Source organism: Prionailurus viverrinus, chromosome F1 (assembly GCF_022837055.1).
Source record: "Prionailurus viverrinus isolate Anna chromosome F1, UM_Priviv_1.0, whole genome shotgun sequence".
Lineage (NCBI taxonomy): Eukaryota > Metazoa > Chordata > Mammalia > Carnivora > Felidae > Prionailurus > Prionailurus viverrinus.
In genome coordinates this window covers 25643036-25667576 of record NC_062577.1, presented here as the reverse complement: position 1 = coordinate 25667576, position 24541 = coordinate 25643036, and the positions used below count along the sequence as shown (strand labels likewise).

Genomic DNA, 24541 nt, shown 5'->3' with positions numbered 1-24541 from the left:
TATACCTAACACCACTGGACTCAACTACAACGTCAACCTCAGTACCAAGATCAAGGGAGTCCTTCATTGGAAGGGACTTAAGAAGTTTTTGGTAATTCAGGATTGAGCTCTAACAATTGGATTTAATCCCAGTTCTAAAATTAAGACTCTATCCTTATCCCTACACTTCTGAGTTCTACCTGTTCTCCTATACTTTTTCTAGTCCTAAAGACTTACTATGTGCCGTATGATTGGCATATATTATCACATTCAACCCCAGAACACTATGAGGTAGGTTATTACTGCACTATTTGACAGATGAAGAAACTGAAGAGAGAGGTTAAAATGCCCAAAGTCATTTAACAGTGCCAGAATTCGAAGATGAACACAGGTCAACTGGCTGCAAAGGCCATTGTTTTTCCTCTGTAATAAGCAATTTTCAAGTTGTGTTAAGATTCCATGGAGAATCAAGGGCTGTCAAAGACTGAAGAGATGGAAGGGCATATGGCCCATCTCACTCTTACAGATATATGTAGCATGCTGATTGCCACATACTCCGGATTCCACACAATTCTTTTATGCCTTCCTGCCTGCCTGGGCTTCCTTCTCCTATCACTTAGAGATCTTAACTCAGTCACCCACAACCCAAGATACCCTCCTCTTCAGTAGGTATTTCTTTCCCAGGCTACCCCAGCATGTTTCTTTTAACTTTCCACTCCTAAGTCTGCCATCAAATAACAGGAAGTACTCATAAAAGTCATTTTTAAAATGGCCACCATTATATATAAGTAGCAGTATCAACTCTGCCACAGTATGGAAGTAGATTAATTCGGCTCACATAATCTAAAATGTTGGATAACCCTCTAGATCATTTGTCTTGAGAATTAATTTTAGAACATATTTGTACTTCGAGAAAAATGTGACTGACTTATAACCAGAAATATCAACAGCAACCTTTAGTCTGACACGAAACCTCTTTAAATGTCACTAGCAAAATACAATAATTATCACTACCATGCAGTATTGTGAGTACTCAGTTTCCTTCCTTTTAAAGCCAGATAACTAAACACCACAGAGGTGCTGCCACTGTAATTCTCAAAGTATCCATACAGCACCTGCATAAGAATCTCCTGCAGCACTATTTATAAATGCAGATTCCTGGGCCCCAAGAGCAACCTAAGGAATCAAAATTTCTGTGAGATCAAGAAATGTGCGTATCTTCACAAGCTCATCTAGGTATTAGTCTGAAAATCAACAGTACATATCCATTTCATTTTTTTCTACTATTTAAAGGAGACATTAGTTAAAACCATCTTTGGTTAAAACATTTTGCCAATACTTAAAATTGCACATATGTAAAGTGTTTGTCAGTATGTGTTTGAAAACATTTAGGCGACAATAATATTGATCAAAAGCAATACCTCTAAATAAAACTTCACTTTTTTAGAAAGAGCTTTAGGATAGTGAAGGGAGTTATTAACCAAGGGTTAATGATAAACTAACTAGTCTTCACTCAATATAGCAGTCCACACACTTTATTCAGCAATGTAACAAGAGAGAAGTTCCATTTTGATAGACATAAGGCAGATACAGGGTAGATCTCCAGGGTACATCCTTTATACAGAATAACAACTTCAGGTTGCACAACATGTGGTAGGCATTTGTCGCATACCAATAGCCATTCCTCGCTTATCCCTTCCTAAAAGAGCCCTGATTTTATTAGGGGACACAATATATCTTACCCAGGCATTGCTCACCCCATTCCCCTTTGCCAGGCCTCTCAGGCTCTCTTGTGAACCAGTACCTTCTAACGAGATTTAAGATGAAAATCTGCAAGGGACTTTGAAGAAATATTTTTTTCCCCAAATAAAAAAGACTTGAAAGGAAAAAGCATTCTGTATCCTACTTCCGGCCTTTGATTGGGAATGAAATGTCTGTAACAGCAACAGCCACACTGTACTCACTGGGGAAACAACTATAAGGACAAAAAGCTTCCATAAGGATCCCAGGGGGGAAGAACAGAAAGAGCCTGGGACCTTACGAACATTGTTGAGCCGCTACACAAGCACTGAATTATCTAGTATCTCAAGAGGGATTTTACAATTGTTCAGTGGCCTCTGAGATGTTTTCAACAGGTTTTTCTACGTTTCTCCTATACTGTGGTTCCATGATTCTCATAAACAAGTGAAGACCAGAATGTGGTCAATGTCCAGCAAAACATTCTTAGTTCTGAGAGAGATGCTTCCCCTAGACTGTTCACAGTATCTATGGAGTCAAGCTTGATACCGCCTTTCATCATCTATTTCATATCATAGTATAAGTACTTTTCCATTTCCAGGGGAAAACATTCTAAGTTCAGTCACCACAAAGACAGGATAGTCTTTGCTTATGCAGAGCCAAGTGAATATAGATAATGGTATTTCTGCACGTTTTTGTATAACCTATGTAAGTGTTACCACGGGTTAATGTATAAGAGATGGAATTTAGAACAATGTAGTTTCTTATTAAAATATCTAGCTGTTTTACTGGAATAATCTACAATCCAGCTATTAGGGATGCTTTCCCACAAAAGTTATCACGAGAAGTATCATTATGGTACATACAGTATAGGGCCTCTCCTCCAGGACTACCCTGTCATATGTCCACAATAAGGCTGTGGAGCTTTCTAGGAGGGGTAAGCGAATTCCAAAACATAGGGAACATGGATTAGACTGGTTCTAGATGAACGGTCTGGCTGGAATACTGACTAAATTCATGCTGAACAAAGTATGTGTAGACCATGGGAGCAGATCCAACAATTTAATAAGCAGGTCCCCAAGGTAGTGACGGTCTATATCATATTTAGAAAGGAGTCTTTTTTCCATCTTCCTTGGGCTACGAGTACAAAACTCTAGAGTCTCCATGATTTTGAATGTTTAAGAAGTTATTTGTTTTGGCCAAGTTTTTTGTTCAAGGTTTTATCTGTTCTGGTCAAGATTAACTGCAATGCAGGGTTAAAACCAGCTACTCTAGAGTCATGGATCCTTTTTCTAACCAGTGGAGGACCCAGAAGAAATGGATGGCAAGCTTTTTCAAAGGTCCATCTGGTAAGATTTTGGGGAGCCCACTCAAGTGGGAAAGACCAAGGAAGAACAAGACTTCTATTAGCAGGGTTATCAGGGTAACACTCAGGGCAATAATCAGCTCTGTTAATACGGTCTAAGAATACTTGGTAACATTCATTTTCAACAAGTTCAGTCTGGTACAACCAATGGCCTAGTTCTAAACTAGGGAACCATTGTTGTCCACAGTCAGGGCAATGTGAATTATCTGAGAACATCTGGGCCTAGAAAAACAACACAGAAAGCAATGTAACAGTAAGAGGCAACAATGACAACAGATACCCAAATAACCAGTCCTATTACAGGTCTGGTTTAGCAATTTCTCAGTCTGAAAATACTTGGCAACCAGAGTTAAATTTGGCTTGCACCTCCGTGCAATTCTTCAAGATTTCGTTGTCTGTTTTTCACTCAATTGCAACTCAGTCTCTGAACCCAGGGACCGATTTCGTCTATAATGTTGTCAGTCGCTTATTAGCAGCACAGATCTCAGAATAGTTCCTTGAAATCCCAGCTTCTCAAGAAAAGATGGGGCTCTAGTCTAAATTAGTTATTTCTCCTTGTGTGTTATCAGCTGGTGGTATCATGCAGAGGCACTTGGCTTACTCTGCTTTGCTGGTAAATTATTACGTCTGCTTGGTGAAACAGAGGAGCTGACAGGTCCAATGGGTCTTTTGTGGGCGCTGGCACTTGTTGTTGTAACACAGGTACCCAAGTCTTAACGCCTTGGCACTTTACAGTGATGGAGGGGGGTCAGGAAAACCTGGTAGAGTCCTCTTGAGCGTGGATCCAATGAAGTCTTTCTTGGGAGGACCTTAATCAGGACACAGAGAAGTAGCTGATGTTGAGTTGGTTGGAGGGTCTGGAAATGCTTCACATACCTGTAAATGATAAAACTTCAGACGACTCATATGGGCTTTGAGTTGCTCACAATATTATTAGAAACATGCATTTGGAAATCATTTGAGCCAGTCAAGGTGGATGAGAATTGTCTTGTGGGTTTCTCCATGACAATTTTATATGGGTTCAAACCAATGTATCTGTTGGGAGTTATGCTTATTTTGGGCACTAGGAAGGGTTTTGGTTCATTTAAGATTTGTATTAGCTTAGTATTCTTAGGACTATATTTCTTTTTGCTAACTCCTTTTGCATTTTAGTAATAATAAAGTCTATATAATCATGTTTAATCTGGTAAAACTTTGAGATTTCTTGTGTATCTCTTCTGTGAAATGGGTGACATATATGATATTCCTGTAATTTGTGGGATAACATTAACAATGGTGACAGCCTTTCTACAAAAGACTTCAATCCATCCAGGAAAATGCTTACAAAATCATCAGGAAATATCGTTAAAAGCTAACTATAGGAAGTTGGAGGCAATCCTTTTGAAGGCTGAAAAAGAAACCACGAGGGACAGGTCTTATTACCCACATCTATCTTTATAGGTTTATGCACATTATAATGTTTAATAAGGCAAGTCAGGTATAGTCTTGAGCAATTCTTCGAAATTGTCTCAAGCAAGTCTTGAGGACTATTGAGCAATAGTCCTGAGCAATTCTTGGAAAATATTTAGAAAATAAGTTGGAATTTATAGATACTATCATCATTTTTATACTCCTTCATGACACTGAATGCAACAAATAAATAAGGTCAGGTACTAGGATGTATAGAACAACTGCATAGCCACCTAGAAAGTATTATGTGCCAAAGTACAACATATACCTTGTTTTTCTGCAGTGTTTTGTGAGTTCTGAGGCTTGATCCTGTGAGAGCACTAAGAAACACAGGGAAAGGTGTGAGTGCTAAGACTATATAAAGATTTGGCCTGAAAAGCAGAGGAGTGAAAGCCTTAGTTGTGGTTTGGCCGAAGCATCTTCCTTACAGACTATCAACGGTAGCTGTGATACTCAGATTTTAAAATGGCAAGTTTAAAAGGTAACTGAAGAGTTTCTGACATTGCTGCAATACAGGGCTCCTATTCTGATGGGAGCCCCAGATGAGGTGAGAAAGTCAGTAAATATACTGATGTACTTTTTGAGGTTAGGTAACAATGGATGGGTGTGGCCTACCAATTCAGCTCCTCATTCGAAGTGAACAACAGAAGGGATGCAGGGATCCTGACTTAACAACCTTTATGGTGACAACACTGAACACCTGAGGGTCCACTGACAAGAGCACCAGAGTAAGTTTCAGTTATTGAATTGGGAAACCTTGTAGGTCTAGTACATGGAACAAATGAATAAAGCCACACAATCGTGGGGCTCAACATAAAAGTCACTAGTAGAGTTATATGGCTAAGTCTAACACTGAAAAGATAAGAAATTTTGGATTTTTGGCATGAAACGGGAATATGCAATTGAAAGCACATGACAGTATTCCACATCCACCAGACTGGCAAAAATCAACAAGTCTGACAATGGGGACTGCACACTCTCGGTAAAACCACCCCTCCCCCAGGACTCCATGTCTCCACTGGCAGTGTCAAGAGCCAGACCTAAAGCTCCAAGTACTCAAAATAAACCCACCCTTCCCCCAACCTTCATTTCTCAACTTCAAGAGTCCACAAAGCACTAGAGACCCAAGTATTCCTGAATTCAAGAACTCTAGGTTTCCTCATGTTTCAGACAAGACAGCCCCTCCCCTGATCCTCTAAACCACTATGGGCCAAGAGTCAAAAAGGGACCCCAAAGCACTAAGTGCTCAGAGTAAGATTACTTATCACCAGCCTCTTCCCTCATTCCTAAGCCTTACCACTGATAGGTGAAGAGGGCCTCCTGAAATGCTCCTGGCAAGATTCTCAAACTCCACTCCCACCCCCCACCCACAGCTTCACTGACATTATCAGCTTGAAAGCATCAGGCCCAACCAAGCTCATCATACCTGTATCTCTGTTTATGCTGACCACTAAATAAAGCCCAGGGCCTCGGAGTGGTACTTCATCCCCTGAGTCTCGAATCCCCATATAGATCCAAGAGCAGCCGAGATAACGTCCCCTCTCCTTGCTTTGTTGTTTCCATTTTGATATAGTAAACATTTTAGCCATTTGTCTGTACTGAAACATAAAATCCCTGAGAATAGGGCTTTTTGGCTTTTTATTTACCCAAGTAAATAAGGTTGTATGGAACAACTGCACAGCCACGTACAAAGTACTATGTGTCAGAGAAGTACTCATGTTTATGTGCCCAATAAACATAAATGGTAAATACAAATAACTTGAATCCTTATACTCTAACAATAGGAGCATAAATTAGTACAACCACTTTTGGAATTAATTCGGCATTATCTAGTAAGGCTGAAGGTGTGCATTTCCTAGAACTCTGTAATTCCACTCTTAGGTATATAACCCAGAAAATTTGCACATCTGCATTTGAAAACATGAATGTAAATATTCACGGTAGTACTGCGTGTAACAGCCAAACAGCCAAAATGACTATGAACAGTAAAATGGATAAACAAATCGAGGTAGGTATATCTTGTTTTATTGCACTTTCCTTTACTGTGCTTCTCACATACTGCATTTCTTAAAAATTGAAGGTTTGCAGCAACCCTGCATCAAGCAGTCTATCACTATCATTTTTCCAACAGCATTTGCTCACTTCATGTCTCTGTGTCACATTTTGGAAATCCTCACAATATTTCAAACTTTCTCATTATTATAATATGTGTAACAGTGATCTATGATCAGTGATCTTTTATGTTACCGCTGTTAAGTGTTTCGAGGTGCCAGAAACCACACCCATGTAAGACACTGAACTTAATAAAAGTTGTGTGTTCTGACTGCTTCATTGACTGGCTGTTTCCCCATCTCTCTTCCTCTCCTCAGGCCTCCCTATTCCCTAAGACACAACAATATTGAAATTAGGCCAATTAATAATCATACAATGATCCCTAAATGTTCAAGTGAGAGGAAGAGTTGCACATCTCTCATTTAAATCAAAAGCTAGAAATGAGTAAGCTCACTGAGAAAGGCATGTAGAAAGCTGAGACAGGCTGAAAATCAGGCCTCTTGCACCAAACAGCAGAGTTGTGAAAGTGAAGAAAGTTCTGGAAGAAAATGAAAAATGCTGCTCCAGTGAACACACAAGTGCTATGAAAGTGAAACAGCCTTACTGCTGATACGGAGACAGTCTGAGTGCTCTGGATAGAAGATCAAACCAGCCACAACATTCCCTCCAGCCAAAGCCCAGTCCAGAGCAAAATCCTCACTGTCTAATTCTATGCAGGCTGAGAGAGGTGAGGAAGCCGCACGAGGAAAGTCTGAAGCTAGCAGAGGTTGGCTCAAGAGGTTTAAGGAAAGAGGCCGTCCCCGCAAGATCAAAGTGCAACGTGAAGCAGCGGGTGCTGGTGTAGGTGCTGCAGTAAATGAACCCGAAGATCCAGCTAACTTACTTAATGAAGGTGGTCACACTAACAACAGGTTTGCAATGTAGATTAAAACAGCCTTCTTTTGGAAGACGATGCCATCTGTGACTTGCACAGCTAGAGAGGAAATATCAATGCCTGGCTTCAAACCTTCAAAGGACAGGCTGACTCTCTTGTTAGGGACTAATGCAGCTGGTAACTTGAAGTTGAAGCAAAAGGCTTCTTTTTCCCCCATTCCAAAAATCCTAGGGCCCTTAAGAATTATGCTAGCTACTCTGTCTTTCCTATATAAATGGAACAAAGTCTGGATGACAGCACATCTGCTTACAATATGGCTTACTGAATATTTTAAGCCCGCTGTTGAGACCTACTGCTCAAAGAGATTTCTTTCAGAATATTACTGGTCATTAACGATGCACCTGGTCCCCAAGAGCTCTGAGGAATATGTACAATGAGATTAACGTTACTTTCATGCTTGCTAACACAATGTCAATTCTGCAGTCCATGAATCAAGGAGTAACTTAGACTTTCAAGTCTTATTATTATTTTTTTTTCAAGTCTTTTTATTTCAAAAGTATGTTTTGTAAGGCCATGGCTGCCACAGAGAATTACTCCTCTGATGGATCTGGGCAAAGTAAAATGAAAACCTTCTGGAAATGATTCACTATTTTAGATGCTATTAACAACATTCCTGATTGAAGAGAAGAGGCCAAAATATCAACATTAACAGGATTCTGGAAGTGGGTCCCAATCCTCACAGATGACTGAAAGTTCAAGACTTCAGTGGAGGAAGTAACTGTAGATGTGGTAGAAAACAGCAAGAGAACTAGAATTAGGAGTAAAGCCTGAAGATGTGAGTGAACTGCTGTAATTTCATAATAAAACTTTAATGGATGAAGGAGTTGCTTCTTATGGATGAGCAAAGCAATCCATAGAGATGCTTTCTTGAGATGCAATCTACTCCTGCGAAGATTGTTGAAATGACAACAAAAGATATAGAATATTACATAAACTTTGCTGATAAAGCAGTGGCCCAGTTTAAGAGGATTCACTACAGTGCTGAAAAGAAGTTCTAGTGTGGGTAACATGCTACCAAACAGCATCACATGCTACCAAGAAATCATTCATGAAAGGAAGAATCAATGGATGCATCAAACTTCACTGTTGTTTTTTTAAGGAATTGCCATAGCCATCCCAACTTTGAGTAACCACCACCCTGATCAGTCAGCAGCCATCAACATCAAGGTAAGACACTCCTGGCACTTGTTGGGATGAGCACTAGGTGTTGTATGTAAGCCAATTTGACAATCAATTATATTAAAAAAATAAAGGTAAGACCCTCCACCAGCAAAACGATTATGACTCACTAAAAGCTCAAATAATGGTTAGCATTTTTTAGCAATAAAGGTATGTACACTTAAAGAAAACATAATGCTATTGCATCATTAACGTACTACGGTATAAACATAACTTTTATATGCACTGGAACCAAAAATCTGATTTGACTTACATTATTGAGATATATGCTTTACTGCAGTGGTAGGTAAAAAATCTTCACTAGTCTCCAAAGTATGCCCGTATTACGTACATATACACACAGATGAAACTCAAGAATATTAACCTAAAAAAACTGAAAGTAGTAGAACCCTCCCACACACAAACTTACACATTTTCATTTACATCAAGTTTCAATATATTATTTAGGAATAAATATTCAATAAAGCTAAAAAAGAAACAACAAGCACAAGGAGAATTGTTAATTTTGATGGGAGAGAAAAGGGGATGGGATTGGGAAGGGTATACAGAACATTTCAAATATTGTCACAAATATTTTTTTAACTCTTTGGAGGCACAAGGTTCACTGTATCATAAAACCTAATTGCTTACGGAATCTCTATTCAATGTTATAATTTTTAAAAAGATTAGAGTGGAAATACTAATGGGCTAGAAAAAGAGACTAATAGGCAGAACCAAAATTTCACATTGTGGACCAGAAGAGCGCAGCAGTTACTTTGCCCAGAGGGTGGCTAATATACTGAGGACCAAAAAAAGCCTTACAGAATACAGATCTTAGTTTTTCTTATAAAATTGTAAACAACTCTCTCTTCACAGAAATGAGACCTACCTAATACTGATATGGAAAAGAAAGTTTACCTAGGCATACTCCCATAAAGACATGCATCGTTTTGCAGGGACATTATTTCATTTGGTGCTTTTGTACTAAATTAGAAAAAGGAACCCTTCTTCTAAGTAAGTTGTAGCCCAGAGAACCTCACTTGGCCAGGTATTCAATAGTAATCCTCTGTAAGATAATAATGCTTACTAACAATAACTAACGCCGAGTGCCATTGTCTCTTCTGAGCATTTTACGTGTATTAACTCATGTAATCCTTAGAATAATCAATTTTATGGTAAGGAAACAGAGAGGTTGAGCAACTTGCAAAGGTCACACAGGTCACTGCAGAAAAATAAGTATTTGAATCCAGGAAGACTGGTTCCACAGCCTGTACTCCTAGCTACTGTAAGACACAGCCTTTTTGAAGTAGGAACAGTTAAGCTTTAAGAAGCCTCTTCATACATATGAGCTGTTTGCTGCTCTTCAACAGTGTGTATATACTGAGGTAGGGGTGGAGAAAATCACCTATCGCAATTTTCCACCTTCACACAGTAAGAGCTAGGATACGTTTAGGGGGTCCTGCATCCACTGAAATTACATACAAAATGTTTTATGTACACATGTGTTTTTTTCCTAGAAAGAGGTATTTTTAGACTCCCAAAGGAACCTGACGTAGTTCAAAACCATTACGTGTTAATGGTTCCCAATCATTTTACTACCAAATGCAATTTTTATTCCTAGCACACCCTTCCTCAGATCTCATTTTGGAAGGATGTCTAAACAATCAGCATTCCTGTAATAATTTCATTTTCTCATTTTTATTAATTAGACATCTGGGGCTTCTGGGTGGCTCAGTCGGTTAAGTGTCTGATTTCAGCTCAGGTCATGGTCTCACAGTTCCGGAGTTCAAGCCCTACGTTGGGTTCTGTGGTGACAGCTCAGCACCTGGAGCCTGCTTCGGATTCTGTCTCCCTCTCTTTTTGCCCCTTGCCTGCTCACACTCTCTCTCTCAAAAATAAAATAAACATTAAAAAAATTTATTAGACATCTGCCAATGTCAATCTGCCAATTAGAACTTCTAACAAAGAAAGAAGATAGTGTTACTGGCCCTGGTTAAGAAATTTTCAGTATTTTAAATTACAGATAAATAGTCAAAATTCCTCTATCATCAAGTTGGAAAGATTTAGATATTCTGGATTTGTTTCCTTCCTCAATTCCACTATTAGCTTAAGTTAAAAGTAGCTGATTTAAAGTAAATATGATTACTATTAGGCTTGTAGAAATACTGAAAATACCTTGAGAACCACTATTAATTACTCTGATTATTAAACGTAATTTTTTAAGTTCCTGAGGAAAACAACCATGTACTAGGCCCAAAGCCACGAACTATGGATACAGAGAAAATCTTACAGGACTTCTATGTGTCCAGGGAATCCAGAAAGGAAACCATACTTTGGGTAAAGGCTAAATGCCTTCAGATAGATATAAAAAGATTGTATGTAGAGTTCCTAGGAAATTCTGGAAGGCCCACAGAAAAAGCAAGGTTTTCAAACAAATCTTTTAACCAACAACAGTTTTAAAAGCCAAAGTTTAAAGAGTTTCTCCACTGCATAAATGTCATACAAATGAAAAACACAAATCAGGTTTTTTGGTAAGAACTAAAGTAAATTTATAATTCTTCCTGAAACTTTATTAGAAGAAAATTTAGAAAACAGCACTTTAACTGAAAAATGAAAATGCAACTCTATTTAATCCACTGAAATGTATATCTACTAATAATGGCAGCTTAATACATACTAATTACCTTCATTAAATATTTTGATTCTATTTCATTCTTCACTATTTCCTGAATAGATGTTAGGAAGCAAGCGCAAATCTGCCTTTGACAGGTAAGAATTGTCTCATTCTTTTTATCATATGATAATCTAAGTCTCAGACTGAGTCAGGATTGGGGTGACTTCTCCAGGAAAACATATCCCTCAGACTACAGCCTTAGCTAACTCTCCACATGATACATAAAATCAAAAGACAGAGAAACACAAGGGCACCTGGGTGGCCCAGTCGGTTAAGTGTCGGACTTTGGCTCAGGGCATGATCTCAAGGTTCGTGGGTTTGGGCCCTGTGTCGGGTTCTGTGCTGACAGCTCAGAGTCTAGAGCCTACTTCAGACTGTCTCCCTAGCTCTCTGCCCCTCCCCCACTCATGCTCAGAATGTCTCTCTCTCTCTCTCTCAAAAATAAACATTAGGGGCACCTGGGTGGCGCAGTCGGTTAAGCGTCCGACTTCAGCCAGGTCACGATCTCGCGGTCCGGGATTTCGAGCCCCGCGTCGGGCTCTGGGCTGATGGCTCAGAGCCTGGAGCCTGTTTCCGATTCTGTGTCTCCCTCTCTCTCTGCCCCTCCCCCATTCATGCTCTGTCTCTCTCTGTCCCAAAAATAAATAAACGTTGAAAAAAAAATTAAAAAAAAAAATAAATAAACATTAAAAAAAAAACCCAAAAAATGTAAATGCTTTAAACCCTGAATTCTTATTTTGAATATTTTTTCCCATGGAATATTATACTCTAAGGCTAACCAATAATCAAAAATGTCTATTTTTTATAGAAGACAGTATCTCTGATACATTTCACACACAAACTCAAATCTTTTGAGTTTCATATTTTGTAACTAGTTTAGAATTTAGATGACAGGAGATTAAGGAGTATGGGCATAAAAAGGAACTTATTTTTAAGTTCACATAATCTAAACTAATTCTGTTCAAAATTTATTATGAAAATAAATGCTCCTTAAAGAAGTCTTCAGATTGTTTTGTGAGGAACTAGCTCTAATCTGGCAGTCTTGAGATCAGTAGAGAAGACCTATGGATGACAATTTCAGTGCTATTTACCACATACACTGTTCCCTCTTTTGAAGAACACACAGGCGAACAAAAAAAAAATTCGATCCTGAGTTAGAAAACAGCTGCAGAGTGTTCTCTCACCCCAGGAACTGACAGATAAAACAGGTGTATGTATGGATTGCTAGCATACCTTAAAGGGGAACAACTGCTTTAGGCATTTATTGGTACATTTCAACTGACCTTGCCCTAATGGACCAAAAGCCATCCTTCAAATTGTTACAGTTTCAATTTCAAACACCAACAGTCAAACCTTTAAGGTTAATATGAGTCATTCAATAGTGAGACTCAGTGCCAAGCTTAGGTATTTCTATACTTATACCAGCTATTTGTCTGTATTTCAAACTAAATTTCTAAGGCTTTCTAAGTCTTGCCCACTCCTCTGTACCATATTTGTTGTCATAATATGTTAGTATTATTTTCACAATTTCCCACAACTTCCCAGTATTCCTATTAATTGGTACTTTCATATATTTGAAAGGGAATTTGAAAAAGTACTAAAGAGGGGCGCCTGGGTGGCGCAGTCGGTTAAGCGTCTGACTTCAGCCAGGTCACGATCTCGCGGTCCGGGAGTTCGAGCCCCGCGTCAGGCTCTGGGCTGATGGCTCAGAGCCTGGAGCCTGTTTCCGATTCTGTGTCTCCCTCTCTCTCTGCCCTTCCCCCGTTCATGTTCTGTCTCTCTCTGTCCCAAAAATAAATAAACATTGAAAAAAAAAATTTAAAAAAAAAAAAAAAAAAAGAAAAAGTACTAAAGAAAGAAAAAAAAAGTACTCCAATTACTTCCTTAGGTAACTGTTTCTTAAATAAGGACTAAATGCCTGGAACAGTTCAAATATCATACATATTTTCTGAGTAAAGAAACTTCCTTTCCTTCTTAACCTTTTTACCCTTCTTAGTCCCTCCCAACTCCCCTGACTTGTAGTTCAGATTTGGGTGGACTAAGTACAGGCAGTAAGCAAAGCACAAAGGATCAAAGAGTTTGCTAATATTTGGGTACACTAATGGATTCCCAGTTTTAGCTCAACTCCGCTAATCATCTTTACTATCTACGCTAAGTCAACACATTTGTATTAAACTTTTTATTTTGAATACATTTTATTTTTTGAAAGAGGTGTAAGTAATCTCTACACCCAACATGGAGCCTGAACTCAAAACCCCAAGACCAAGAGTCACATGCTCTAATGACTGAGCCAGCCAGGCACCCTAATGATATATATTTTTTAAGATTTTATTTTTAAATAATCTCTATATCCAATGTGGGGCTCAAACTCACAACTCCCAAGATCAACAGTTGTACACTCTACCAACTGACAGACAGCTAAGCACCCCTTGAACTAATTTTAAACTTACAGAAAAGTTGCAAAAATATTGCAGAGTTCTCTTACATCCTTTATCTAGTTTCTCCCAAAGTCAACATCTCATAAAATTGAAGTACAATTATAAAAACCAAGAATCATTGGTTTTTATCAGCTAAACTACAGACTGTTCAAATTTCACCAGTTTCTCTATTAATGTCGTTTTTCTGTTCCAGGTACAACCTGGGATCTTATATTGCATTTAATTGTTAGTTCTCCTGCATCTCCAAACTGAGACAGTTCCTCAATCTGTAATTTATAGTTTCTTGTCTTTTGTGACCTTTTAGTCTTTGTGACCTTGACGCTTTTGAAAAGTAATGGTCACTTATTCTGTCTGATGATCCTCAATTTGGGTTTATATAATGTTTTTGCATTCATTTTGTTGCTCCAACTTTGGCCATTAGGAGCTCCTTCAAGTTGGCTCCTGTGTGCCTTCAACCAGGACCCTCAACTTTTTTGATCATTTCCTGAATTTCAAGCACTACAAGATGTTCCAGGCTCCCTGTCCCAGCCCTGGAGTCAACTATGTCTCCAAAAATCCTAGTTCTTTTTATCAAAAGATAGTGTTCAAAAACCAGTTTCACTTCAAGCCAACAATTTGGACAGCCACCACTAGTATTTGTTTCCTTACTAAACATATTAACTGGAAATCATCAGTGTCATGTTGGAGCATGTTAGAAATGCACATTTTTGGGCCCCACCCCAGACCTACTTAAACCAGAATCTCCGAGAGGCTGGTGCAGGAGTTTGTGTTTTAAGAGGTTCACCAGATCATCCTAATGTTTCACCACAAAGTCTGAGAAACACCGCTTTAAAAGAATAGTTTTCCGGCACTATAAACCCTATGTTTATCTCTAATAAAAAAAGTTTACCCTTAATAATTCATCTTGTATATAAATCATACTTTCATTGATACAATTAATAAAACTATAGGTGAATGCCTCTTCTGTTCAGGCACTCAACACTTCCCTATTCTTCATCATTTTCCTATAAAAACTGTTTTTAATGTGGTCACAGTAGTTACAAATACTGTTACTTTTACATACAGAGAAATTGTAGGTCAGCCTCCAGGATCAATTCCTGTCTACATAAAGGACCTAAAATTCACACACTGAAGCTGCAAAAATAAACCCCTTGCAGCACTCTCCTCTGATGACTAGGCCTGACCGACTGCTCCAGTACCTGGCTTGAACTCTTCTCTATGCCTTCGTTTTCTTAACCACAAAAAGGAGTAACACTACCTAGAAGAAAGAGGCACTGTAAGAGTTAACGAGCAGCATTTGCCATAATGAGGGCACACAAGAAGCCCTCAAAAATTATTAAATAAAAGTGTCACTAGAGACTTTTATTAATTATTTTAATATTTACTTTTGAGAGACACACACACACACACACACACACACACACACACACAGCACAAGCGAGCAGGGCAGGGGAAGAGGAGACACAGAATCCAAAGTAGCAGGCTCCAGGCTCTGAGGTATCACCACAGAAGCCGGTGTGGGGTTGGAATTCACGGATCAGGAGATCGTGACCTGAGCTGAAGTTGGACACCTAATCAACTGAGCCACCCGGTGCCTAGAGATTGTATTTTTTGAAATGAGGAGAGCAAATGGAAACCGTGTTAAAAGAAAATTATGCTGTTTCTACATAATCAGAATAGATCAGAATAAAGGCAGAATAAATAGATCAGAATAAAGGCAGACCCAGACAGCTTTATTTACAGAACTAAAACAAAACTCTCAGAAGTTAACCAATCTTTTAAATTTGACTTTCTGCAAAAAAGGTTATTACATTCACATTACACATGCCCACGATCAAGGGCTAAACGAGAGGGTGTGTGTGTGTGTGTGTGATCTTTTGAAAAAAATTTAAAAAAAAAAAAATTTTTTTTTTTCAACGTTTTATTTATTTTTGGGACAGAGAGAGACAGAGCATGAACGGGGGAGGGGCAGAGAGAGAGAGGGAGACACAGAATCGGAAACAGGCTCCAGGCTCTGAGCCATCAGCCCAGAGCCCGACGCGGGGCTCGAACTCCCGGACCGCGAGATCGTGACCTGGCTGAAGTCGGACGCTTAACCGACTGCGCCACCCAGGCGCCCCTGAAAAAATTTTTTAATGTTTATTCATTTTCGAGAGACAGACCGTGAGCAGGGGAGAGGCAGAGAAAGAGCGAGACACAGAATATGAAGCAGGCTCCAGGCTCAGAGCTGTCAACAGAGACCCACGAGGGATTTGAACTCATGAACCAGGGATCATGACCTGAGCCGGACAGATGCTTAACCCACTGAACCACCCAGGCGCCCCACAATTTAATCATTTGAAGTATTATAATTATAGGTGGATTTTCTTCCTATTTTGATTACCAAAATCATGGTGTTAGTAAAGAGGAAAACAGCCCAATTTCCCATCTGCTGGGTCCTTAAACTATCCCATTTAATACTCCAAATAACCCTATGAATCTCTAACTTTGCAGACAAGGAAAGGCGATCAGAACAATACAGTAACCTGCCCAAGTCACACAGTGACAGAACAGGAATTCAAACACAGCTCTCACTCCAAATTCTATACTTATAACCAATGTTGGGGACACTGTTCTTTATTCACAAAATGCTTGATTTGCTGTACAAAACTTGTGATAAAGTATAGTCACTCTATGGAATTATCTCTTGTGGGACACAATAGTAGTCATAAGGTGTAGAATACTAATTAAATTGTAACACAATTAAAATTCTAAATGCGAAATGAGTAACAGCAGAAGCAGATAGGGAGTCTCTGAGCAAACTTCCCCTTAGGAAATTCAAGAGGCATTTCAGAGAAACGTAGATTTCCATGGTATAATTTAAAATAACTTCTAGGCAAAAATAAATCATATACAAGACACAACACCTTATTAAAATACTCAATAATCCTCAAATATTATTAACTAAGTTCATAAGTTACTCTATTCATGAGTTATAGGAGCTCTCAGGCTTGTATTATCTCTATGCTAGTAAGAAAAACAAATGAAATAGAGCTTAAATGAGTCATTCATGGTTATGTGATAAACCAGCAACAAAACTGGTAATCAAGTTGTGGACTCTGCCTTCAGCATAATAAACATTACTGAGAAGAGGTGCTCACTTAAAAGTTTCCATAGCAAACGTCAGATTTTCAAGCCATTCTAATCCATACAGACTCCTGAGATTTTTAGTTCTTCTATCACGAAATTCCTTTTCTCATTAAATGATTTTCCACTGACCATTTATATGCTAATCATGTGCTTAAAAAATAAAACTGGTAAATATGGATAGATTCCATGGCCCTAATTCTTAAAAAAAAAAAAAAAAAAGACAAAGATTTCTCATACAGATCTAAAATAAAATGTTTTAAAGTCTAAAAACCGGTAAAACTAAAAGTGGTATATAGAATCAGATTAAGATAACTGATTCCTGTAACCGTGTATAAAGTCTAACAAGCACTACTGATAAAGTAGAGAATACTACACACTTTCTTCTTTTTCCTCTCACTCCCTGCCCCACTTTTTTAGGGAGTACTACACACTTTCTTGAAGAAAGAAAAGAGTAAACTTTCTCAAGAGGTATGAAATACAACTGAGAATACGTACATAATACATAAACAAATGAGTAATTGTAGCGTCTAACTAAACTTCAACCTTGGCCCTTTTTAGCACCATTAAGGCTAAAAAAGGTGGGGCGCGGAGGTGGCACTACTTTATAAGGATTGAGATTACGTAGGATGAGATCCTGCTAATAAGCACGCAGGTAAAGGGAGTAATCACCACCCACAGCGGTAGTCAGATATCCCGTTTACATTTTGAGCCTTATAGAAATTCTGCTTCTCGTCTCAAAGTCCAACCCAAACACTTATTCCCACCTTAATCTGTTTAACGTTTACAAGACTCTGCTTCTCCTCTTTTACTACCAAAAAAAAAAAAAAATACGCCCCCAACCTTCCCCGTTTAAGGTTTTTGCTGTAGGGAGGTGGGGGCGGGGAGGGATCGTTTTGGAAAAATCTTTCTGAAGAAGCTTTCGGATCAAATATTAACACATGTAAAAGTTGTATATACATTTTACTTACTTACAAATTCTAGCAGGGTCTTGAATCGTCGACTGTCAACGTCTGGAGAGCCCTTCGGTGTTCTTTTTGCCCCACGACGCCGGGCTGCACCCCACCTCGGACGCGGAGGATCAGAACGTCGTCCCGGTCCCAGTCCACGTGACGAAGACCTTCGTGGGGAGGGGAGGGGAGGGACGCACGGAATGCTGGGACTGGTAGTTGGCCCGCCCCTCCTCCTCCCCAGTCTGCACGCCCCTCTCTCCACTCCCCACCCGCTGGCCAATGCCAGGGTGAGAGGCGTGGCGAATGCGCACCACAGAACCGCCTGGGACCATATCCCTGCAATCCTACAGGAAAGCGCGCATCTCTGCAAGACACCGGGGAACAACCCATGGAACCAGTACTGTGAGGGCACTACCCAATAATGCCCAGTACCAGTTAGACGTGGCTTGGAACTTGGCCTCTACCTTTACAAGGTGAGTGTCCTCAAACGAGTTGCTTAATCTAACCCTCAGTCTGCTCCTGTCAAACGGGGACAAGGCTACTTACAAACCTCATTTGTCCGTAAACATGCTAATGTACCTAACGGTACCTGCTAAGTTATAGTAATAAATGATGAAAAATAGCTATTATTTTGGTCAATCCCATAAATGTGCAGATTGAGAGATGGCAAGGAATTTAGCGAAGAACACACGATTGGTTAGGGGCAAATAAGTCTAAAACTCCTGTACCTGACGTACACTAACTCAAAACAACACAGAAGAAACCTACTCTCCTAAAGCTCAGTTTCCCTTTCCTCTTTTTTTTTTCTGTAACACTTCTGACCAAAACACTATTTTACTTTGATTTTTATCTGACCCCCATGGAATATAAACTCCAAGGCAGGGAGGGTTGTCTTTGGTCTACTCTTTCACTACCATATCCCCCAGTACCTAGAAGAGGGATCGTGTAGTACATTTCAGAAGATAAATATTTATTCGATTAATGATTCTTTATGTGGTGGTGATTTTTGGTGCCTTCATTTCTCAATCATTCTCTTTCAGCAAAAGTCACAGGATTCCTAAATACTGTTTAATAATTGACTGCAATTTCTAAACCAATAAAGAATAAGTGGAACAGTATTTACTATATCCCACTCATTTCATTGAATTTAACTTCACTTAATTTCAGTATAACACTTCCAGCTAGACATTTTCACTTGCAGTAACTGTCTAAAATACTTTCCATTTACTTGTGAGAATGGGAAATAAATGGAGTTGGCTACTATTTCTTGAACTTGCTTTAATATTTTAATTTTTTCCTTATTAGAAAAGAACACTGCTGGGGCCCCTGGGTGGCTCAGTAGGTTAAGTGTCTGACTTTGGCTCAGGTCATGATCTCACAGTTCATGGGTTCAAGCCCCTCGTCGGGCTTTGTGCTGACAGCTCAGAGCCTGGAGCCTGCTTCAGATTCTGTGTCTCCCTCTCTCTCTGCCCTTCCCTTCCCCTGCTCATACTCGGTCTCTCTTCAAAAATAAATAAAATGTTTAAAAAAAAAAAAAAGGAACAGTGTTGCCTTTCTGCTAAGATAATAGAGTTATTTTCCTATCTGACCAGATAGGTGATGATGCACAATGAATTGATAAATGCTTTCTAAGTAACTAGATTTCTGCTTACCCTAAAAACAAAAACTTCATATACAAAAATTACATTATTTTAAAATAAACTATGTCCTTTAAAATAGCTGCTTTAAGGGTGCTCAGGTAGCTCAGTCACTTAAGCGTCCAATTGGGTTCAGGTCATGATCTCACGGTTCATGGGTTCGAGCCTGCATTGCGCTCCAAGCTGCCAGCGCAGAGCCTGCTTGGAATTATAGCTCTCTTCCTCTCTGCCTCTTCCCAACTCACACTTTCTCTCTCTCAAAATAAATCCATAAACTTAAAAAAATAAGGAAAAGAGCTGTTTTAGAAATCCAGCGTCAACAACACTAGATTTCTAGACTCAGGCATAACAGCTAGGTATACAAATTGATGCCATTTAATCTGAATTATAATTTTTAATAGAGATCTTCCCTCATATATGGCAAATACCCTAAGGCTAAAGAATACACTCATTAATTTTTCATATATTTATCAAACATCTATGTTGGTACAGAATAGATGTTTGATAAATATATGAATTAAATGAGTGTATTCTTTGTTATAATCATTTCTTCTCTAACCTGTCTTCTCTTTCGAGCCACTGAATTCCTCCACATCTCTCACGTTCCCAAAGTAATTGTTTAACAACCAGAGCTCATGCCCCCTCTTGGTAATGGTGACCCAGCAAACCCCTTCCACTACTGGCTATGAATCTACTGCCTCTAACGTCAACTCTTTTGGGGCCACTCTTACAGTTTGGAAAACACCTACAGCAGAATATCTGGTTTCATAAGAGTTTAGCCTCACTTCACAGTTAGTGATGAAAGCTGGTATTTGTAAGATTGCTAGGAGTGGGAGACAATCCTAGCCTATGCCAGGGCGAGGATTGTGGATTATTATCTAGACCAAAGAGGGAAAACCCTAAGCAAATATATGTGTTAATGTTAAAGCTACATGCCTCTGACTTTACTTAATGTTCTCATGATTTGTTTCTTTGGAAAGTGAAAGCCATTAGTTTCTTTCCTAAGCTTTTACAAGCATTTTAAAATTTCAAAACACCACCATACTGATTATTCAACAGGTAGAACCTCTCATCTTCTCTGATTATTCAGCAACATGTAGAACCTCTTGTCCTTTTTAAAATATGTCCCCAAACCTAAGTTTTAAAGTTTGTATCCAAAGTGTCTATGTAGAGACTATACTGGTAAATGTTTTAAAGACGTACTTAATATGCACTGATGTTCATAATATGAACTTTGTATTAACACTATTAAAGTTTTATATCCTTTAAAAATTACATGAAAGAATTTTTACAATTATATGTTAATGAGCACTATAATAGGCACCTTACAGAGAAAGGGTTACTTAAATCGTGAATAAAAAAGCCAGGTATTACCAAGTATCAGTACTTTTCAGCATTTTATCGGAAAAGAATTAAGCCTCACAAATTTTCCACATACAATACCACTTATCCCAAGCGGACAAAGGAGAATACGCTTTTAATTTTCCCTTAAAAAGCTAAAAAAAAAAAGGCAGCATCTCCTTTGATACTGTTCCTCCAGCTTCTTTGGCTATATTGTATATTGTAAACAGAACTAAACTACTGATCCTAACAGTCTAAAACCTAGGTGACTCTCTAAAGCATGTAACTATCTAGCCAAATGTATGGACAATTAGTGAAAATATAATACACCTGAGGCTTTCATTAAATTGAAATTTGTGCCCAGTTTAAGCAAACGAGTCACTGAAAAACATTCTAAGGTGATTCAAAATACTTGAAATAAACATCTTCCAAAATTTCAGAATGACTCAGTAATTGGTTTCCAAAATTACAATTTCTTAAACCTACTCACTAAAATAAGTTCTAGAAAGTCTTCCAAGACAAGTGTATATGTCTGAGGGAACAATCTTTTCTCTCAATTATTGACTTTCTATATGTCTAAATTTGGCTAGTTACTGCAGGTTATCCACATCTGTAAATATGAAGAGTTGAAACAAACAGCTTTTATCATGCTTTCTTATTCAATAAACTAAACGCAAGAAACCCTAAATCAAAGTCAGTAGATCAAGTCATGCCCAGAATCAAAATAAGAATGGGCCATAAGTTAAAATTACAGCGCTCTTATTTAATCAAAGTTATTTGTTCATCTCTCAACGTCCATAACACAGCACTAATAAGGTTTCCGAACAGTGCTGCTGGAATACAGCTTTAACACGAAAGCCAGGAATAAGACTGCATACATTCTGCAAATGGAAATCTACCCGAGCGTGTATCTGCAGATACGACTTTGCACTCTCAACAGGTGACTTAAAATGTAAAACTGGCTGCCTTCACAAGGGGCTTAAAAACTAAGAAATTTCCAAGAACAGATAGCCCTTGCAAAAGGATCTTTATATCATCACTCCAGTAATAAGTTTGGAAAGGCATGGCTAAGGTAGCCGTCGATCAAAAAGGTTCCAGGAAAACTGCGCAACAGCCTGGGGGCGAGGACCGAAACTTCTCCCCCCCTCCCCCCGACTTTCGCTCGGCCTTCCCCCAGAAACTCGGAACAGGGGGCCAGGACCGGCGTCTCCTGCGTGCGGGCAACAGTTGCCACGAGCAGCTGGGCTCAGGAAAGGCAATTTGCCCAGCCAGTTGTCCCTTCTCCGTCGTCCCCTCCCACCTTCCCCCAAGGCCAAGGACAGCGACGTCGTCCTCCCTCTTCTCCTCCTCTTTGGTGCCTTCAGCCAGGAGGCGGGAGTGACCCGCAGCAGCTGACCCAGCATAGGCACTGCCTCTCCCACAGCCCTCAGGACACACCATGGGCCCAGAGGCGGGTTTGCAGCACAGCAGCGACGACGCAGGCGGAGGCCCCGGCGACTCTCAACTGCCTCCCTGACCGCCGCGAGCACCGCCCGACACCCCGAAAAGTCGTCGCCACCCACGGCAGGAGAATCTAGGGACCCCAAATCCACCTTCGCGATCGACTCAAGCTACGTCAACAACTATGGCGGGCGACGGGAGGCGGGCGGAGCCGGGGAGGGAAGGATGGGGGCTATACGTCACACCCCGGCCCCCCTTGCGGGAGGGTAGGCGCCGGCTCGCCCCTCAAAATGGCGGCGGCAGTGACGCGCCTGCGTACGGAATCCCTTCGCCGTCGCGCCCCGGCCGGCGGGAAGTGAGGTTCTCGGAAGAGCCGCCAGAAGTGTACGGCGACTTCGAGCCCGGGGTAGCCAAGGAAAAGTCCCCGGCGAGAAGACGAGTCCCGCTAGAAGAGTTCCGGCCTGATTCTGAGAAAGAGGAAGTGAGAGAAAGCGCCTACTACCTTCGTTCTCGGCAGAGGAGGCAGCCGCGACTCCAGGAAGCCGAGGAGATGAAGACGCGAAGGACTACCCGTCTACAGCAGCAGCAGTCACAGCAGCCTCTGCTAGAGCCGTCTCCGGTTACGACCAGGAGAGGGTTACGGGACTCTCATTCCTCTGAAGGTGAGACCGACGGAGGTAACAGTCTCCGCCGCGAGCCGGGGAGCAAGCGCAGGCGCGCGGGCGCGAGCGGTGTGTGCGCGTGTCGGGCGGGCGTAAGCTCCCGCCCAGCTCATCCCCGCCGGGGCTCCAGTGGCTCCGCGGCGCGGATAGACGGGCGCCCCCACGCGGGGTCCGCCCCGACCGCAGGCGGGCAAGAGGTGCAGGCGGCTGAGGGTTGGGTAAGCAGTCATGCTGAGCGACCTGATCCGGGAGCTCTGCGCATCCCTGTGCGTCGAGCAGGGGCGTCCCGAATTGCCTTTATCTGCAGGCCGTCACGGAGGGTGGACGAGTTAGGTGGCAGGCGCGACATCAAAACACTTGGGACTCCGTTTCACTTCAGTTTCCTCTGTCCTGCGGATGTTGCTACCAAAGCCACTTCCATTTCCTCCTTTAACTCTGAAAAGCCAGAAGTCCCTAGCTGAGAGTTATGGTTCTAATGTAACCTTCCAGTCTTTTTCCAACGCTACCCAGGTCAGGGGAGAGGGAAGGGAAATTTGGGGAGTTCCAAGTGGTTGATGAATTGATTGAGACCCCTCCCAGGTACTTACACCGAGGTGGGCTAAGTCAATTATCCTGAACTTTGAGCTGATCGCTCTGTCTCACGTGTGGTGATCTCTGCAAAAATTCGCCACTTGAGGTTCCTCAGTGTAACCTCATTGGTTAAGTAGCTTGACGAAACAGGATTCTTAGTTTTTATCTAAATGGGCCAAAAGGATGTTGACAAAGTGAGCGTATAGTTTTAGGTAAGTCACAGGTGAATCAACTCCCTTAAGCCATCCTCTCCCACCCACCTCCCTCTTCCCCTTCTAATCCTGAGTCACAGGTGAAGTTTTGTTTTAGCCTCACGTAAGGCACCTATGAGGTAAAAATCCGAGGGTTTGAATCACAATGGGATTACATAATTAGCGGTAAACCATTGATGGCCAGGAAAAGGAGGTGGATTTTCAGCTCAGAGCAGTCAGAGGCAGCACATACCTATTGACACCTGAAGTGCTGACACGTTTAAAGATGCGTTGATGTGGAAAACTTTATGTTAAAGATGTGTAAGTTACTACTGGGTGTAGGTACTCAAGACAGTTTAGCTCATATATAGGTTAGTGTGTGTTTCTTTTAAGGTTAGAAACCTGAAGACAAAGATCCCATCATTGAAGTTAGGTTGTACCTCCTTCAGTATCTGAGGAATGCTTTGCACAAGTAGGCAATAAATGTTACATTATATGGACTCTGCCACAGAACCTGGTGCAGTGTTATCAGCTTTTTTAACACATGAAGGATTTACCTCTATTTTAGTAAAAAAAAACCCATAAGGGTCTAAACATTTTTCACTCCTCTGCTTTCTCCCACATCATTTCTGAAACTGTAGCCCATCTTTTAAATTTCTAAAGTAGTAGACTTTTATAGTAAAGCATCAAAGGTAAATAATTTGTTTTTATATTGCCTCAAGAGTAGTTAGACCCAAATTCCTAAGTTTTGGTAGGCTTAATTACACATTGCTAAAGAAACGAATTATGTGCATTTTTGCTTTTATATTACCGTTAAGGTGCATAATCTGTACC

At 40.4% G+C, this 24541-nt stretch overlaps 3 protein-coding genes across 8 annotated transcripts in view; 1 reads left to right on the top strand and 2 right to left on the bottom strand.

Moving 5' to 3' along the window:
• LOC125154973 (torsin-1A-interacting protein 2-like) overlaps window positions 1-18011 on the bottom strand; it is a 31853-nt gene extending 13842 nt beyond the window's left edge. The window contains exon 1 of the mRNA XM_047839690.1: window positions 17885-18011. The gene's annotated coding sequence lies outside the window, so the exon portion shown is untranslated. The remainder of the gene's footprint in view (window positions 1-17884) is intronic.
• LOC125154974 (torsin-1A-interacting protein 2) lies at window positions 1499-23606 on the bottom strand. Of its 5 annotated transcripts, none has more exons than XM_047839694.1 (2): window positions 23534-23606; window positions 1499-3958 (listed from the first exon to the last, which is right to left on the bottom strand). In XM_047839694.1, the coding sequence occupies exon 2, from the start codon at window positions 3296-3298 to the stop codon at window positions 2903-2905; it is 396 nt and encodes a 131-aa protein (XP_047695650.1). In that variant the 5' UTR covers window positions 3299-3958; window positions 23534-23606; the 3' UTR covers window positions 1499-2902. The 5 variants fall into 5 exon arrangements, with proteins under 5 accessions (XP_047695650.1, XP_047695649.1, XP_047695648.1 ...); XM_047839693.1 differs by lacking the exon at window positions 23534-23606 and adding an exon at window positions 22787-22917; XM_047839692.1 differs by lacking the exon at window positions 23534-23606 and adding an exon at window positions 17885-18016.
• The window catches only part of TOR1AIP1 (torsin 1A interacting protein 1), a 45335-nt gene continuing 42892 nt past the window's right edge, over window positions 22099-24541 (top strand). Inside the window, exon 1 of one of the 2 annotated variants that reach the window (XM_047839685.1) lies at window positions 22099-22946. In XM_047839685.1, the coding sequence (XP_047695641.1) occupies window positions 22469-22946 (478 nt within the window). In that variant the 5' untranslated portion in view covers window positions 22099-22468. The remainder of the gene's footprint in view (window positions 22947-24541) is intronic. The other variant, XM_047839687.1, reaches the window with a different exon arrangement.